Source organism: Tachysurus vachellii, chromosome 3 (assembly GCF_030014155.1).
Source record: "Tachysurus vachellii isolate PV-2020 chromosome 3, HZAU_Pvac_v1, whole genome shotgun sequence".
Taxonomy (NCBI): domain Eukaryota; kingdom Metazoa; phylum Chordata; class Actinopteri; order Siluriformes; family Bagridae; genus Tachysurus; species Tachysurus vachellii.
This window is the reverse complement of record NC_083462.1, coordinates 15,986,362-16,000,015: the sequence shown is the minus strand read 5'-3', so window position 1 is coordinate 16,000,015 and position 13,654 is coordinate 15,986,362. Positions and strand designations below refer to the sequence as shown.

Sequence of the window (13,654 nt, the reverse complement as noted above, 5' to 3'; positions counted from 1 at the left end):
TGCAGAAATTAAATAAAAGAGAGAATGTTGTGTTTATCAGAGAGACTCCTCTTTACCCTCTGACCGTCAGGCAACTGTCTCACACCCAACCAAAATGTCCACATGAAGTAAATCCACTTCCTGTTTACTTACCATCCTTAGTGGTGAGACAGATCAGATATGGGATCTGAAGGAATCAAGTGTTGGTTCCTGTGTATTTATCTAAATTTTATTTTAAAGCACATAGAAAAATGTATTTATTTGCAGTTTGTCATTCATACACACTTACACCAGTTATACAACAATCATTACCTAACTAATAACACTGTTCAAAAGAGCTGTGCTCTAAATCAGGTGTTCACCGGGTTCTTGTCAGGTTCCCCACTTAAATAAACCTTCTCAATGAATTTACCTAACTGTGTCCTCTAAGCGGTGAAGGAGCCTGAAGAGAATCTGTGCTCGTCAACCCGGTCCTTCTCCTTTCTCTAATAAATCCTCATTCACTCTGGTCACAGAGAACCTCAAGGTTCCTTCCCGTGTTCCTGTGTCATCATTGTCGAAGCTAAACCTGAAGCTGGGAATCTGAACAGATCTCTGGAAGACATTTCTTGAGTCTAATACTAAACTTCCTGATCTTTTTACAAGTTCCTTTTCTGAACACTTCTTGCCCAGGGCCAGAGCTTGGCTCGGTTCCTCCTGAAGGGGTCTGCTCTCCTCCAGATCTCCAGTGGAACCTCTGGCTCTGGAGATGACCATGTAGACATTGTCTCCGATGCTGAATCTTCGTTTCTGTCGTGGTGATTGTTCCATCGGCACCACCATTTGTTTAAGGAGGTCACTGCAGCTCTTGGAACGTGTGAGCTCCTCCTCCTGCTGCTTTTTCTTCTTCTCCGCTGTGCCAATGGCTCGGATCACATCGCTGTAGTCCTCACCTTTCTCTGACATGAACTTGAAGATGTCCACAATACTGGGTGCATGAGGCAATGATGCTTTGTGCATCTGCTCCAGCTGAGCAGGAGAAAGCTTGTGCCTGTGCATCTGTCTGCGTTTCTTCAGGACTTTGTGGGCCTCCACCACCATGTTGACATTCCAGCTGAAGAACAGAGAAAGCCATGCCAGGCCCATATAGATCCATAACTCCACACAGAACCGGTACGGAGCCTTGTATTCCAGCCCTGTGTTTACACCTGGAACCAGATAAAAGCAATAAATACACTCTAAATGTTTACCAGTTAGCAGGTTTATCACCACAGGAACTTTCCCATCCTCTCCCAGTCACATTTTACTGAGTTTAAAAAACATTTCAGATTTCTCATGGCTTTAGTTGCAGTATGCAGGGCTACACTACTGCTACGGAAACAGAAAATATATCTGTGTTTGTGGGTATCCATGTAAACCAAAGTCACTTATCAACAAGGCATAACTGGATTTGCTGGTTAATAAAATGTCATTTATTAAAACAAGAGAAGATTTTTTTTATAAACACAGCATTTATACTATTGTAGAATGTCAACAATTCCTTAATCAGATCATGGAAACTGATGTTGAAATGAACAGCGCCACCTGCAGGACTGGAGCACTTGTACAGACAAGCGTATGTGAGCTTGGACTTTTCAGAAGGTGGTTTCACAGGGCCATTAGCGTACCTGCTACATAGTCTCCAAAGCCCACAGTGGTGAGGGTGATGAAGCAGAAGTAAAGCCCCTCCAGATACGTCCAATCCTCCATACACATGAAGATGAGTGGAGGGATGATCAGGTGGAAGAGTAAACCCCACAAAAGGAACAATGTAGTGCAGATAAACTGTACCTTTTTCTGTCTCACACACACACACACACACACACACACACAGACACAGACACACACACACACAAGATTTGACACTATCTCTGCTCAGTTTATCAAAAGTCATCATGAGAGGTGAGAATGGACGCAGAGCCCAGATTATACAAAAGGACTGATGACAGATGTTTATTGTTATTTCAATGAAAGCTAACTATATGTGCAGATAAAACACATCACAGTGACATGCTGAGTTGAGAGAGCCGCCTGAAAACATTTAATTTTAAAGCAGGTGATGCACAGAGAGAGAGGAAGAGGAGTCATGAGGAGCTAACCAGGGTTCCCACTCTTTTTCAGAGATCATTTTCCAGGACTTTTCCAGGACATTTCAAATTTAGGAAAAAAGACAGGATCACAGATTCACGGCCTAAAGTAATATGTTCTTCTCTCCAGAAGTCTTAAAAACAACGTACACTTTATGGCTATTACTTAACTATAAAATTAGAAAAACACCAGATACACACACAGAGCTCTTTCAGACGAGTCATTCAAAATACGTATTCATTTAGGAATAAAGAAAATGACGGTATTTATGACGGTATTCACTTTCACAAACAATTCGGTAATAAATGCATATTCAAAGAAACACCATTGTATGTTGCTATGTCTGCTTTGTTTGGAACTACTATGGTTAGTGAAGGATAGAAAGGAAGTCACTTAACTCCTTGTTTAGTGAACTGTTGCAAAAATCAATATCACATTTGCAAACGTGTTTTTAAGTTTATATAAGTAAACCTATTATATATTACCGGCCTTCGCCTTATGTTTACAACACTAGTCTGTGCGGCACTTTGAGCATGGAAATAATTGTTCAGTGTATGATTCGCTGTACATCGCGTCAGTAGAATATCTAATTTTGACTTCTTAGATCGCTCATAAAACAGGTTTGTGGACTGTGTGGATGGATTACTTTTAAAGACAATTTGTCATGTGAATGAAATTTCAACATTTATAAAATAAAAAGACTGCACATATTAATACCCTCTCCTTTCTCAGGCCAATGCCGTCATGCATGCTTTAGTTTGCTGTGCATTCCCCTTGCACATGATATTCAGATTAACAAGGTTAATATAACCTGTTTACCCTGAAAACATTCGAGCACTTAAACCATTCCTAGCACCTGAAACCGCCAGCACAAGACAGCGTCATCCGTCACAGCGAGATTAAACAGCATAACAAAAACCCGTCAAAACTCAGCGACCCTGAACAGAGCGCTTTCTGTTACTAACGTTAATTGTTTCGACCAGTTGTAAAGTGTTCTTTAAATGATCAAGATTATTATTATTATTAAATGATCAATGATTATTTAAAAATAAGAATTTTCCAGGACAACAAAATTTTTTCCAGGACAATTTATGTTTTCTCTCATTTTCCATGTGTTTTCCAGGACTGGAACATTGGTCATTAATTTTCCAGGATTTCCAGGTTTTCCAGGACGCGTGGGAACCCTGGCTAACTCACAGCTCCTGGATGACTCACCAAAGATTTACTGAACATTCCACTAAATGATTCACTAAATGACTCACTAAACAACTCACTGATTGATTCACTGAATGATTTACAGGATAACTTTCTGGAGAAATCAAATCGTATATTTGACTTCTTTAAACAGTCAGGGTGTATTCCTGTGTGTGTGTGTATTACCACACTGAATCGTCTGTGCAGTAGAGCCTGACTCAGACGTTTGCTTCTGCTGCCAAAAAATGTTCCAAGTTCACTGATCCATGTGAGACACAGTGGAATTCCACATAAGCCAAACATAATGCAGAAGGCACGCCCCCCTGTCGTCTTCGGAGCAACCTGCCCGTAACCTACACACACACACACACACACATTGTAACTTTAAGTTTCAGTGTTCTGAATACTTGACAGTAAAAACTCCACCCTGAGTTTATTTGGTGTGTCATGAAGACCGTATGAAATTGTTCAGTAAATTGATCAGAGGAGATCAGAGGAGAATGATCAGACTGGTCTGATCTAACAGGACGTCTCTAGTAACTCAAATAGTCAGTCTTAACAGTCAGCAAAGCATTAGATCAGACCGGTCTGATCATTCACCTCTGACCTTCTCATCAACAAAGTGTCTCAGTCTGCAGATCCACTGCTCACAGGATGTTTTTGGTTTTTTTTGCTCTGTTCTGTGTAATCTCTAGAGACTGATGTGTGAGAATCTCAGCAGGAGACCAACAGCTTCTGGAAAACTCAAACCAGCACGTATGACACCAACAATCACACCACGGTTAAAGTCACACAGATCAGATTTTTTGTTCAGTCTGATGTTTGATGTGATGATTACCTGAAGCTCAGGTGTTCCTAGTAAAAAATGGACAGTGAGTGTCACAAACACACAAACACACACACACACACACACACACACACATAAAAATGTGTGTATAGTTTATAATAACTTTCTTGTTCTTCCTATTTTCCCTAAAATGTTTCTGATTGAGTTTCTCTTATATACTGTAAGTTATACTGATGTTCATAAAGTTCTGATGTGATTTATCTTAGTTTCATTTTCACAAAAAACTGCCATTTTAACAGAGGTGTTTATATCCATTATATCTACAGTAGATATATATACAGCATATATACAGCATACAGCAGTCCTCCAAAAGTGTTGGAACAACATTTGGGTTTGAGATCAGAAGATGAATAAGAGACGATTGGATTAGAATGTCCGCATTATTTCCTGATATTTACATGGAGACGAGTTAAACAGCACAGTACATGACACTTTGGTGACAGACCACACAATCCATAGGTGAGCAAAATGTATATCTGCTTACATTTTCCTCACTTGAGATAACAATCAAATCTGAGACTCATTGACGACAAACTGTCTTTGGATTGTTGTCTTGCTGCATGATGAAGTTTCCCCTGATTAGACTGGATGTGTTTCTCACTAAATTATCAGACAGAATGTTTCTGTAGACTTCTGAACTCATTGTGCTGCTGCCAGCATGAGCTTCATCATCAGTGAGCCTGTTGTGGATGCAGTTTCAGAAGCCCAAACCATGAGACTACCACAATAATGCTTCATCAGCTCTGTATTTCTTTGTTTATTTCTTTCTTCAAGTGGTGGATTGTGAAACCTTCACCCTGCCCTTTGGATGGCGGTTTCTGGTAATGACACTAACTGATGTTTTTCTTCACAATCTTTCCTTTCCATCTTCATCTGCTGATGCTTTTCTTGGGTGACCTGTTTGCCAGTGTCTGGTTGGTGATGCTCCAGTGGTTTCTTTCTTTTTTACAATATTAGAGATTGTTTTATAGTTTATGACCAGTTCTTGTGTAATGACTCATGTAGACATTCAGAGCTAGTATCTGTTTAAACAGTTAATCTAACAGGACACCTGGGCAACAAGAAACACCTGACAGCTAAGCTGTTTGTGGTGGTTTTCACCCTGGACATGTTTTTTCATGAAGAACACACTGAGACTCATCATGTTTTTTGATTCGATCGCGTGTGTCTGTGTGTGTCTGTGTGTGTGTGTGTGTTACCAATAGTGGTGATGATAGTGGCAGCAAAGATGACGGCATTCTGCCATATCCATGGGTTGTAAGGTTTCTCTCCAGTGATAGTGACACCCTGACCTGCTGCTTTGGCCACCATCTACAAACACACACACACACAGAGGTTTATTCAACAATGATGACAAGACTGGTATTCCTACTTTCTGGATGAGGAGCTCCCCTTTGTACAAACTTCAGTATGTTTATTATTTCACAAAGATCAAAAACACAGCAAACATGCAGCAATAAAACACAGAGTCTGAGCACATAATGTATCTCATATATCAAAGAGCAGTATATTTAAGGAATAAAATGAGTGCATGTGTGTGTCTGTGCATGTGTGTGTGTATTTGTGTGTGTGCACAGTCATGTGATTTGTCTTATTTAAACCTCAGATATTTAGTTTGGTTTGCTCTTAATTGTTGAACTGAGAGGTTTCACCATGGAGAGATCCAAAGAGCTCTCTGAGGCCTTCAGTAAGAAGACTGTTGATGTTTATGAGTCTGGTCAGAGATATAAAAAGATCTCAGAAGAATTTATAATCAGCCATTCAACACTGTCTGGAAATCATTTACAAGTGGAGAACATTTAAAACAATTGTCATCATGGCCAGGTCAGGACGTCCAGGAAAATTCACCCCCCAAAGCAGACCACAAGATGCTTAAAGTCGTCTCCAAAAACCCTAAAATATCATCACAGGATCTACAGCAATCTCCTGCTACAACTGATGTCAAAGTGCATGAATCGACAATCAATAAGAGACTGAATAACATTAACGATCGTGGGAGGTGTGAAGGAGGAAACCTTTACTGTCTAAGAACAAAATGAGGACAAGACTGAAGTTTGTGAAAGAACAGAGACAAAGGACAAGACGTCTGGAATAATGTGCTGTGGACAGATGAGTCTAGAACTGAATTATTTGGACACCATAACAGAGGGAATGTTTGGTGTAAACCAAATACAGCATTTCAGCAAAAGAACCTCGTGAAACATGGAGGTGGAAGTGTTTGGAGATGCTTAGATGCAGCACGACTCAGCTCAGCTCACCATCATAGAACCTACCACTATGAATCCTACATTGTACTAGAAGGTTCATAAGGAACATGTGAGACCATCTGTCAAAAAACTGAAGCTGAACTGGACCTTGAAACAAGACAAAAACATCCCAGTAAATCCACCAAGGACTCAATGAACAGTAAAAATCGGATTATTTTGGAGTGACCAAGTCAAAGCCCAGATCTAAATCCTATAGAGATCCTGTGTGGATCAAACTTCTCAAACTTCACGCAGCTGAAAGAGTTCTGCATTGAGGACTGGGGAAACTTTCTTCCAGTCGATGTCAGAAACTGGTAGATGGCTTAAGAAACTTCTCACTGAGGTTATTTCAGCCAAAGGGGGAACCACTAGCTATTAGGACACGAGGTGTATTAACTTTTTCATCAGATCAAATGCTCATTTTTGTTGATTTCTTTTGTTTAATAAGTGAAAAGTTTTTTTTTGTTGTTTTCAAGCAATTACATCATTTTTATCTACAGGTACAAATTAAAATTAGATCAGAAATCGACATTTTGACATTTCTTAATAAAGAACTGAATATTTAATGGATGTCCTAATTTTTTCACATAACTGCCTGTGTATGTGTGTGTGTGTGTGTCACATCCGGGATGGAAGGAGGCAGACCCGTACGCAGGATAGCTTCAAAAGAAGGGGGTTTAATAAATAAGGAAGACATATACAAAAATGACGATAAAAGAAACAATACAACTGACGACATTTAAGAGGGACTAGACATGACGAGGGCTACACGCAACTAATGATCCGCGCTGCATTCAGCAACGTGGCTAACTTAAATACAATTAAGACAATGACAACATTAGGAACAGGTGAAGAAACAGGGAGGAGCAGACGAAGGCGGGGCAGACACGTGACAACAACAACAGCACATGGCCAAAAGTCCGGGCTGAATCATGACAGTGTGTCTGTGCCGAACTCAGAGTTTACGATGACCCATTAGTTCCTCAGGAGCTCTCGGCTGCACTATTATAAACTGTTGTAGAAAGGACATTATTTACATTTACACTATTTACTGTAGAGTGTCACCCAAATGAGGATGAGGTTCCCTTCTGAGTCTGGTTCCTCTCAAGGTTTCTTCCTCTTATCATCTCAGGGAGATTTTCCTCACCGCTGTAGCCTCCGGCTTGGTCATTAGTGATAGGGATACAGTAGATATATAGTATTTTATATTTTAAGTTAATATTTTTAAATTCATTTAAACTTCAATTGTATATAATAATTTATTTATTTGGGGGGCACGGTGGCTTAGTGGTTAGCACATTCGCCTCACACCTCCAGGGTTGGGGGTTTGATTCCCGCCTCCACCTTGTGTGTGTGGAGTTTGCATGTTCTCCCCGTGCCTCGGGGGTTTCCTCCGGGTACTCCGGTTTCCTCCCCCGGTCCAAAGACATGCATGGTAGGTTGATTGGCATCTCTGGAAAATTGTCTGTAGTGTGTGATTGCGTGAGTGAATGAGAGTGTGTGTGCCCTGCGATGGGTTGGCACTCCGTCCAGGGTGTATCCTGCCTTGATGCCCGATGACGCCTGAGATAGGCACAGGCTCCCTGTGACCCGAGGTAGTTCGGATAAGCGGTAGAAAATTAATGAATTTATTTATTTTTATTTTATCTTATTATATATACTGTATATATATATATATATATATATATATATATATATATATATATATATATATATATATATATATATATATATATATATTTTCCTCTTCTGTTTCTATACTTCTGTAAAGCTGCTTTGAGGCAATGTGAATTGTTAAAAGCACTATACAAATAAATTTATAGCAGAATCTGAGAGCGAATATAAAAAATCCAAAAACAAAAGAAATATAATATTACTGAATGTAATATTGATAGTAAATGTGTCAGGATGTAGGCCGGACTTTTTCACTTGCCTTTTTTCTACGTTTTGTGTTCACGTGTCTGTCCTGCCCTTGTCTATTCCTTCCCATGTCAGCACACCTGTCCCTTATGTGTCTAATTGTCTTCAGTATTTATCCCTGTTGTGTTGCCAAATCCTTTTCTTTTGTTTGGTGTCTGTAATGTGGTCGTGGTTTGTGTCGTTATTATTGAGTTTCGCTTTTGTTTGTTATGTTTAATAAATCTGTTTTTTTAGCTATCCTGCATTTGGGTCTTTTATCCGTTGAGACACAACAGTACTGTTACAAAATGACAGTTTATTTGTTTAGAAAAGAGGCCCCAAGTGGGCCAGCGGCAGAATCCCATGCTCTCATTGCGGGGTTCGATTCCCGAGCAGGACGCTAACCCAGACGAAGAGTTAACTCTCAGTGCCGTTACAGAGCCCACATAAAATAGGAAGGATGCATCAGGAAGGTCATCCTGCATGAAGCCTGTGCCAAATCTAATATACAGACCACGTGATCTGCTGTGGCGACCCGAGCAGGGAGCAGGTGAAAGAAGAAGAAAAGACATTATTGTTGACTTGAAACACAGTTCGATTCTTTACTCAGTCACATTAGCTAAAAGGTAGAAAATAATCTGGTCTCTGATGTTTCCAGTGTTTCTAAAGCACTATTCGGACGGGACTAGTTTTCCAAACGACGCTTGAGTTAGAATTTTTTCAGCCGATGTCTGTCATTTCATGTATGGATTCGGACGGGACTAACATCTCTGTGTTTATTACGGAGGTTGGAGTGTCTGTGTTTTACATGTGGGCGTTGCACAAGACCACATGTCCAGGATGCGTGGCTTGCGTATGGTCATATGACCGAACAATAGTAAAATAGCGGTGAAAAGGAAAGCGGCACGACACTGGAGTCGGGAGGAAACATTGGCCTTAATTTCAGTTTGGAGCGAACGTACGTTTCAGATTCAATTTGAAAATTGTATACACAACCACAAGGTTTGGGAGGCAGTTTATAAGAAGGTTTGTGAGGTTTGTCCATCCATACAAAATACCTTCGATTGGGTGAAGTGCAAAGACCGCATGGAATATCTGAAACGACGTTACCGCGAATGTGTGAAGCATAACAAGAAGACTGGGTCAGATCCACAACGCATTCTTCGAGGAACTGGACTCTGTTCTTGGTTAGTTGCTACTTTTAAGAGTATTACTTTTTTATTGAAAAGTATTTAACAGTGTACAAACCATGTATGGCTATGTTCATAAGCATACATATGAAATGAAATAATAGACATAAGTAATACAATGCAGTGAACAAGCTACTGATAGAGACACAATACGATATTGAGTAGATATTTCTGTTTCTTTAGCTTGTCGTCCAATGACTAACCCAGGTGATGGACATATGGATGCGTCAAGTTCAGAGGAAGGTGAAATCACTGGTAAGTTTGTGTATTTTTCTCTGTACAAAATGACAGTGTTGCTATTTATTTAATATCTTGAAGCTCTCGAATTTTCTAAATTATATGATTTGTTACAGGTACCAGTTCACACTCATCTGGTATAGCAGAGCCATCAGGAGACAAAGCAGCTACATTTACAGCGACTGAAGATGACAGTGGTCAAAGGTCAGAGCAGACCACCAATACTGGCCAAACTTCCATCATTACAAGTAAGTTTGAAATTAATATTAAGCAAGATTAAACATGACTTTAAAGAAACAATAAAGAAATGGAACAGTTTTAAATGGTATTTATAGTACATTTTTAAATTATATTGAAATAGGTGTTAAAGTATTCTGTATTTGAATAGTTGGTGAACACCATAATGGAAAAGTTTTAAATACTTTACAGAAACAAATTAACCAGTTAAAAATTAAAACTCTTTCTAAAAAGTCACGTAATTCATAATTATTCACATCTTGAAGTCTCCACAATAACAATATTGACAATGTTCATTATCATGATATATTGTATTATCATATAACAGCACGTCTATTTGTCTTGTGATGCAATTTTGTGATTTTTCTCATCAGGGCGTAAACGCAAAGGAAAAAAAAAACAAATTATGGAAGCCATGGAGAGAGGGATAAACCTATTAATACAACATGACATTGATACAACAGCAGCAGAGCTTGAACAGCGTCTTAACAAGGAGCACATGGCCTGGGAGAGACAGATCCAGCAGGCCAGGTTGGATCTGGAGAAAGCACGTCTTGAATTTGAGATAAAACGTCAGGAAGCTGAAGACAGGCGTGCTCGAGAGACCCAGCAATTCATGGTTCAAATGCTGCAAGTGCTTAGACCTGCATTTTTACAGCAGGTCCCCTCAACTTCATTTGCACAATATCAACATCCTGCTCAGCAGTATTATTCATCTGATCCATTTGCTTTTTCACCTGGCGAAGCCTCGCACCAAAATCCGTCAACATCAGTTTTCCAAGATCAACGCTCACTGTCTGACCAAAGAAATGACCACTAGTTTTCTGGGCATTGTGTTTTTGCAAACATTAGGGTGCAGTTGCACTTGTTTATACTAATTAAAAGAACTGTTCTAGGAACAGTAATGTTGTGAATTTATGTTTTTGCACTATGCAACGTTTAGATTTTTGCACTTTAATGCCAAATGGTAACTTGAATATGTTAAAAGCCAGTTTACTTTAAAAGTAAAGAGACAAATGTTCGATACATGTCACAAGCTTTATTAGGAACATAAGATTTTTTTTTGTTCTTACAAAAAGAGCCATGTACAAAAGTGCTTGAGATGTACAGAAAAAATAAAAGAAATAAAACTACCAAAATTTTAAGTGAAGATGTGTTTAATCACATTGCACACATTAACAGTCACTGCTTTTCAGAAATGTACCATACTAATGCTTCACGAATTTGCTCCGCAGTAGAGCTGGTCTGGTCAAGCTGCTGTGGTATAACAAGGGTACCCTCATCATGTGCATGTTCCTGCTCTGTGTCTTTCTCCTCAGGCATCTCTGCTGTGCTCTGTTCCTGTGGGAAATCCAGCTTCCAAGACTCACAAAGGTTGTGCAGCACAATGCAAGCTGCAACAACAAACTTCAGACATGCATTGAATTGCAGTTGCGGCCCTCTTGCAACTCCTTCTGGGAACCATTTCATGACATTACGAGAGAGGCTATAGGCAGAGACAGCCACAATCAGCACAGGAATGTCAACACCTTGTATTGTCTTGGTAAGTGGTGGAAACCATGAGCCATCTTCCAGCTTTGCATGTAGTCTTGAATTTTGAAAAACAAAAGAGTCGTGGCACTTCCCTGGCCAGCCAACATCAAAATCTTGAAACATGTACCGGTGGTCAACCAAGCCCTGTAGTATCACGCTATACCACCCCTTTCTGTTGTAGTAATCAGTGTGAAAGCTGGAGGGTGCTTGTATGGGAATGTGTGTTCCATCCAGGGCCCCAGCACACATGGGAAACCCTGACTTCTCTTCAAATCCTGTGATTATGGTCTTCACATCTTCTTCACTTTTTGGCATTCCAATAAACTCCCTTTTCAGTTGGCAGAGACCCTTACACACCTCCCAAAACACATCAGAGGCAGTGCTCACCCCAATTCCAAAGAGGTTTGCAACATGTTACTTGCTAACTTGTAAAGTGTCAGAGCAACCCTTTTTTCCAAACTCACTGTGGTCTTCATTGCATTGGTTTGCTTTGCTATGTATGGACAAAGGAGGTCACAGAGATTTAAGAAAGCCTCCTCTGAGATTCTGAAGTTAAGGTACCACTCAGTTTCCCCAAAATTCTGCAGCACATCTGTCTCCCAAAAGATGCTGGTGCGCTCCTTCCTAGCACTTGGTGCAGTGACATGCTGTGAACTATATAAAAGTGCATTTCAGTAATATAATTGAAAAACTGCCATAAGCAATTTATGAAATTTGATCAAATGTATTTTGAAATTAAGTAAATTTACATTTAAGCACTTTAAAGTGTAAACATCCTAACTTGAAACTTGTAAAGTGTTTAAAAATGTTATACACATTATAATAATATTAAAAATAATTTAAAAAAAAACAAATGTAAAAAAATCATATGGTTTTATATAGAACTTCTTATAAACCCACTGGAATAAATATGTTTTTATATAATTTTCAGGTTATGTAGTTGACTATAGAAATGAAAGAACTCTTACCTGAAACTGATATTACAGTAGACAGTCTTAACAAATTACGTGATCTGGCTCTTCTTGTTTTTATTTTTTTATTTCTTCGCAGGGTAGCAAACACATTTGCATTATTGGTGTGCAGAAAGCAGAAACTTGAATACCGGTCCGCTAGGGTTAATACGGTAGTTCACGTTGACCAAAACAGACAAGAAAACGCGTTTTGGAAAAAACATTTTCGGCAATCACAGACATTCGCATTCGGACGGGATTAGATTTCTCAGAGGAGCGCCGATTTTGCTGAAAAACAGTAGGTAAATTGCTCTGGAATTTTTACACAGGTCGTGTGAGAAAAAGACATACATGGCAGATTCGGACGGGATTAAAATCACAAAGTACGTCTGTGAAACTGAAATTTCTCTAACGACTCCCTGTAAAACTAGTCCCGTCCGAATAGGGCTTAAGTCAATCTGATATAAAGAAACCCTTCCAGACATCACTCACTTCAAAAACAGGAAAAAATAAATCTTCCTTGTCCTCCTCCATTTCTTCTGCCTCATCCTCCTCCTCCACATTGTCCTCCTTCTCCTCATCTTCCTTCTCCTCCATGTCCTCCTCTGTATCATCCTTGTTGCCCTCCTCCTGCTCGTCTTCCTCCTCCTCCTCCTAAGTGCTCCCCATGTCCTCCCCTGATGTTCTTCAGGAGAGGTGACACTGTAAACTGAAATCTCTTCATTTACAGCTGGCTTTCAGTCCCAGAAAAATATCATCAGATAATTATTTTGTCATCACTGAGGTGTTAAAGAAGAATGTGATGTGATTCAGTGTCACTGTATCCCATGGAATCATTCATTGTGAGAAATCTGTGTTTATGATCTGAGAGTGTAAGCAACGTAATGGAGACGTTCTAATAAACAGAAACATGTCCTCATGACCTCCAGCTCGCTGTGAAGTTGTGTGTTTATTTTCTGCAGTAGCTTATTTCAGGATCACACTGACTGAGACACACACCATCACACACTCTTATAGTGATGAAGAATTTAACCTTAGAAATTTGAAAACAGTTTGTGACCAAACTGCATTTTAATTGAAAGAGAGAAAAAGATTTTTCTCATTCCTTCATCTCTGTTTTCTGTTCCTTCGTGTTTGATGGAGAGATTAAAAATACCAGGAAGCTTTCAGACTTTCACAAACTCTCTCACTGGACTCAGTATCGTCTCCTTCTGTGTTTGTTTGTGCCTTGATAAA

General features: G+C 39.5%; 1 protein-coding gene across 2 annotated transcripts in view; it reads right to left on the bottom strand.

Annotated features, from left to right (window-relative positions):
• Positions 1-206: 206 nt before the first annotated feature.
• Positions 207-13,654, bottom strand: part of kcnk5b (potassium channel, subfamily K, member 5b) — a 14,636-nt gene continuing 1,188 nt past the window's right edge. For both annotated transcript variants that reach the window (XM_060865997.1, XM_060865998.1), the window contains exons 2-5: positions 5,326-5,437; positions 3,466-3,632; positions 1,626-1,794; positions 207-1,166 (exon numbers count right to left, since the gene is read on the bottom strand). In XM_060865997.1, coding sequence (XP_060721980.1) covers positions 442-1,166; positions 1,626-1,794; positions 3,466-3,632; positions 5,326-5,437 — 1,173 coding nt within the window. In that variant the 3' untranslated portion in view covers positions 207-441. The remainder of the gene's footprint in view (positions 1,167-1,625; positions 1,795-3,465; positions 3,633-5,325; positions 5,438-13,654) is intronic.